At 42.1% G+C, this 5,402-nt stretch overlaps 1 protein-coding gene across 2 annotated transcripts in view; it reads left to right on the forward strand.

Moving 5' to 3' along the window:
* CEMIP (cell migration inducing protein, hyaluronan binding) overlaps positions 1 to 5,055 on the forward strand; it is a 52,514-nt gene extending 47,459 nt beyond the window's left edge. For both annotated transcript variants that reach the window (XM_010289268.1, XM_010289269.1), the window contains exons 25-28: positions 272 to 358; positions 667 to 824; positions 3,846 to 3,946; positions 4,928 to 5,055. In XM_010289268.1, the coding sequence (XP_010287570.1) occupies positions 272 to 358; positions 667 to 824; positions 3,846 to 3,946; positions 4,928 to 5,055 (474 nt within the window). The remainder of the gene's footprint in view (positions 1 to 271; positions 359 to 666; positions 825 to 3,845; positions 3,947 to 4,927) is intronic.
* Positions 5,056 to 5,402: the final 347 nt, after the last annotated feature.

Below are 5,402 nucleotides of genomic sequence, written 5' to 3' on the forward strand. Positions count from 1 at the left end.
TCAGAGAACTATGTGTCAGCTCTGCAAAGTGAGAATCACTTATACTGTGCCATTTGGTGAAACAATTTAAATGCTGACAGGATGAGCAGAGAGGTTACCATTGTGCCCGGTCTCATTAGCAATGTAATTTGGCAAGTCAGTGCTTATTATGTAGCTTTCTTGTTGATTGAATTTCAAGGTTCAAAATGCTTTCTGAAAATGCAGCTTTCAGGTAATGGACATCCTCACTAGAAAAACTCTTTTCTCTTTTCTCTTTTTTTTTTTTTAACAGAAAACTAAGGACCACCTACTAGAAGTGAAAATAGAAACTTATAAGAAACAGTACTTCCACCTAAAGGATGATTTTGCATACATTGAGGTGAGCAGGTCCTCTCAGTGAACTTTATGGGACAAAATTCTAATATACTTGCTTCATTTTTATGGAAAACTTGCTTACGAAGTCACCATGGATAGTTAGTTTCAGATCGCTTTGTATTTTGCGGAAAAAAATGGCTGTAACTTCCCCATATTAGCAAAAATGCAGGACAGCTTGACCTCAGAGATCTGGAATTCTGCCCTTTGATAGAAGGAGTAGTCCCATGACTCAACATTGTCAGTGCATCTTGCAGGTGGTTGTTTGCAATTGTGTTACTGTGGTAGATCAAGAATGTTTTTCCCCATGCACAGGTTGACGGCGTCAGGTTTTTCCTCACTGATGAGGGTATCCAGCTGGTTGTGATTGATGGACATCATGGAAAAGTTGTTGATCGAGTAACATTCAAAAACTCAATTCTACAAGGAATCCCAGCACAGATAGAAAACTATGTCAACAACATCAAAGATCAGTGAGTAAATAACCGGGTGTTACTAAGGTGCAATGTACAAGAATGCTGTACAAGACTCACCTTTTTCCTGGTTTTTGTCACCCAACATGGGCCAGATTGACCCAGCTAACGACGTGCGTTTGTGCCTGCTGACTCCAACGGAGTCCAAATGTGAGCAGGACGTGCAGGCAACAGAAGGATGCAGACTCTGTGATTTAGGGACTGATCAAGCCCCAGACAAACTGCAGAGCTACATTTGATTAATAAACTGCAGATCTACATTTATGTTGTGGGTTCCAGACAAACTGCGGAGTTAAATTCACAGATAAACTCTCAGCACTAATTGGTACTGATGTGCACAGTTTACATTTTTCTATTGCCTGCATACTCTCTCAAACTGCAGAAAATTCCACTAATAAAATACATTCTTCTTTGCACATGTTCCCTGCCCAGACCTAAGGGCTGGATGCTTTTATTTTTTAAGTATGGGCAGCCAGAAAACCAGAGTTTTGGGAGTGGGTGGTAAGTAGCCAACACATGTTCCTGCATCCTGGAGGACAGCGGGTTCACCTACTGGAATAACATTGGGAACATCATCAGAAACCCTTTAACCAACGGGGTTGCTCTCATACTAGTTTGTGGGCTGCTGTTGGGAAATGAATGTATTTCATTGTTATTAAGTCTGTTTTGATTTGAAATCTGGTATGTTAACATTTCATACAAATATGATTGCTTTGTTGATGAATCATCTGAAATAACTGTAGGCAGATTGGCAGGATATTATTGTTCTAGCATTTATTCTAGAGACTTGGGGGAAGTTGCAGCAGGATGCCATGCAGGTGGATACAGATGTCTTTCTATTGTCTTAAATACTTTGGAAGGTTACAAAAAATACATCGAGTAGTTACTGCAGAGACGCATGGTAGTTGCTCACTTTTCTTTCATTAAAAAAATGAGAGCTTTTCAGAGAGGCTATCGTCCTCCCTTGCAAAAAATCCAATCTCAATCCTGGCTAAATCCAGCTCCTGGATTCTTTCTTACTTTAGAGGATGGAATTGTCACTAGACTTTGGGTGTATTTAAGTCTTTCTGAGCCTCATTGTCTTATCTGGATTAGTGTTGGAACTGGACTAGGATTAGGATTAGGACTGGAAGTTGATCCGGCATGGTTAGCACCTCTCAGGTCTCACTCAGCTGTGTCTTTGCAAGGATTGAACTCCCAAATTATCATCCTTCTTTCACCAAAAGTTTTCCCAGCCCATCCCCTGCAAGCCTTTCAATCTGATCAGGCAAAGGCTTCAGCTACAGCCATGAGGCATCTTTCCTCCCTTTTCTGGATGAAAGTGTTATTCAGATTCCGATGTGGACACCGTGCAGATGGCCAGCAACTTCTTGTCACCTCTCCCCGCCAGGCTGTGGAGCACGGACGGTACAGAGAGATGGTGCTAACGGAGGGGAAGGGGTCCCGCCGGCCTTGCCAGCCTCTTGTGTAGAAATTGCTAGAACAATTTTTAGGTTTATGGGTTTGGGGATGCAAGAAGAGGTGTTTCTAGCAAGGACAAGCCTCTTTGTTCATTTAAGCAACTCTCTGCAGGCCGAATTCCCCTTTTTTTAATAAATACACTTTTCTGATGAGTTTCCCAGGGATAAGAAAACAAAATATCTGGTGAATTTATTTTAAACTTCCATAGCAGGAAAGGCTTAATAGGGAGTAATGATTTTAGTGAACTGAAGAAAGAAAAAAAAGGTGATTCAGCATTCACAAAGTACTCAAAGCCAGCCTGCCAGCTCAATCCACTCTTGTAAGCAGCGGCGTAATTTAACACCTTGGGTTTATTCTAGGAAAAGTCCTGATGACTCTTAACTCTTTTGCTCCTCTTGTTCCTCTGCCACCACCCGTTGCTATTTTGCCCTGAACAGTTCTAGTTCCAGCTGAGGTGTTAAGATGTAACTGCTGCACTCAGTAGCTCAGGGCTTGAGCTCTGCGGGACCTGTTGTCTAATTAATTTTAGTGACTTCTGTCCACCGTGGTGCGGGAAAGCAGACCCAGCAAGGCTCATTCTGCAAGATTGCAAATGCTGTTTGAGTCAGGGAAGTTTCATCCATGGAAACCCTGCAAGGTGGAACGAAATAATTTCATCTAAGCGTTTGCTCAATTACTCTGTGATGCAGCTTTAATCAGGAGCTGAACAAGCATGGTTATCCCAGCCCCGCTGAGCTTGACAGCGAGACTTCCACTGAACTCCCTGGAGCATAGCTCTTCCTCCATACGCTTTGAGATAGCCATCGGAGGTGGTTGTGCATCTTGTAGGAAGTAAGGAGGGTAACGTCACCGAGTGGCCGGTGCTTCTCTATGGACAATTCTCACTCTCAGATTATCCCCTCATGTTGAATTTGGGATTTTATTCCACCCTTTTAGAATTAAGCTTAGGCAGTTACTGACTTTCACCCAAGCATTTACAGATTTGCACTAGCTTAACGCACTTTCCTCATGTCTCTTGTGAATTTTGAGGTAAAATACAATATAGGCAAGTAAAGCTAATGATGATGATGATGATGATGATGATAATAATAATAATAATAATAATGGACTTTTAAAGCAAAAGCACACTGAAAATGAAGGAAAAGCATCAAGCCAGCAAAAATCTCAAAGAAGTGAATTTCTTCAGGCTTTATCCTGCTAATGATGTATGAACAATAAATTATGTGAGACTTGCTCAGAGCATCCCAGGGAGAGCATGTTCCTTTCTGAGCAAAGCAGGCTGGAACTGCTAGTTGAAAACATTTAAATCACTCTAGAAAACAGTGTTTAAAAACAAAAAAAGTTACTTCTGTCAGCTTCCTAATGGGTTTTGCATGATTGGAAAAGTGAATATATGACTAAGCTGTTGGAAAGCATTGACAAAAGCCATTAAAGCAGAAACCACAGTAGTTCATGAGTGTCTCTGAGTCACACAGGCAGGGCTTACCCATGCGCAAGACAGACAAGCAAGGAGTGTGTTCTGACTCTTCATCTGTTTATAAATGGCTTTGTTTCCTCCAGCTCTATAGTGCTGGTGACATCTAAAGGAAGATTCATTTCAAGAGGACCATGGACTAAAGTCCTGGAGAAGCTTGGAGCAGAAGAGGGTTTAAGGTTAAAAGGTAACCACTTTTTAAAATGCGTTTTTTAAATTGCATTTGTTCTGTTCCTTCCCTTTGATCTGTTCCCCTTCCATGGTTCCAGTAAAAGGATCGTTTTTTGTTTCTTCTAAGCTTTGCCTTGCTAGTTTTTATCAGCATGTGCTCAAACATCCTGGGACCAGTCATTTAGTTATTCAGTGAGGTTGTATCCACTGCAGCTTTGGATAACAGCACTCAGTTTAATACTGGAGATGGAAAAAGTGCTCTGGCAGTTGTTCTTAGCAGCAAAGAATTCAAGCGGCTTGATTTTCCAGATTCATTTTAAATAAAAAGGCATTTTAACTATAGGAATATTAGACTTTTTTCCCCCCAAATGCCCCGAAACAGGATTTTTTACGTCTCTGAACTTATTTTTAGCTGATTTTCTCTTGAAACAAAATTTGCACTTGATGGCACAAAGCATATCAGTTCCAAAGCATCACATATTACACTAGAATATTGCTTTATTGTGCACGTTGCTCTGATCAGCTCTAACTGTGAGCTTTTGCCACACGTTCCTCTTTTGTGTGTGTGTCTCTCTTATACTCGCTAACAGAGGTCTTGTCTGTTGTCCTGTCCCTCATCATCCCCCCACCTTCCCCAAGCAGGAGAGGGTTTTGAGTATAACCACCATGCAAATAATGATAGCTTCAACGGATAGCTGCCTGCTAGGAAGGGGTTTTCCTCCTCTCTTTCTCCTCTGCTATGTATCACGCATTCTAATCAATGGAAGCATGCAACATGTAAATAAAATTTTAGTTAAGCTTCATTAGGAAAGTATTTCTTTAATACCTGGAGAACGCATACTTGGCAAAGTTTGTGTGCACACGTGTGCTCTTGTCCACCTGCATCCATCCGGCCGTGTGGGTGTAGCCACGTGCACGGGTGCGTTTCTGGCGCAGCCTCGACACACTCCTAATGTATTTGTATATGTACAAATACGTATATGTATTTCTATTGCAGAAAAAATGGCTTTTGTTGGATTCAGAGGCAGCTTCCGCCCTGTCTGGGTGAAGCTGGTCACTGATGAGGACTCAGCTAAAATCTATCAAGCACTGCCAATTCCTGTGGTGAAGAAAATGAAATTATGAGGACACACTGCTCTGCCTTCTGGCTGCCAGCACTGCCCCGTGGGACAGACTACTGACTGCTCACCGCAGGCACCTTGACAGCCTGCTCCAGAGGTGTAGCATTTTGTTGTTGTTGTCATTGTTCAAAAAGAAATCTTACTGTAAGTAGCTAGAGTGGCCACATGTGACAGAAAAGCCTTCCTCTCTGATCAGCGTATGTTCTGTGATCGCCAGCTCCTCGCCGGCTGACTTGCTCACCAATGCCTTGTTGATTCTCATGTTACTAAGCAAGGTTTGACCAGTTTTAGAAGGTTTTGGTTTTATCAGCACCCCTGTGACAGACTAACTTATGTGCTGCCTCTTGAAGG

The sequence above is a fragment of the Phaethon lepturus genome, unplaced genomic scaffold (assembly GCF_000687285.1).
Source record: "Phaethon lepturus isolate BGI_N335 unplaced genomic scaffold, ASM68728v1 scaffold42026, whole genome shotgun sequence".
NCBI lineage: Eukaryota > Metazoa > Chordata > Aves > Phaethontiformes > Phaethontidae > Phaethon > Phaethon lepturus.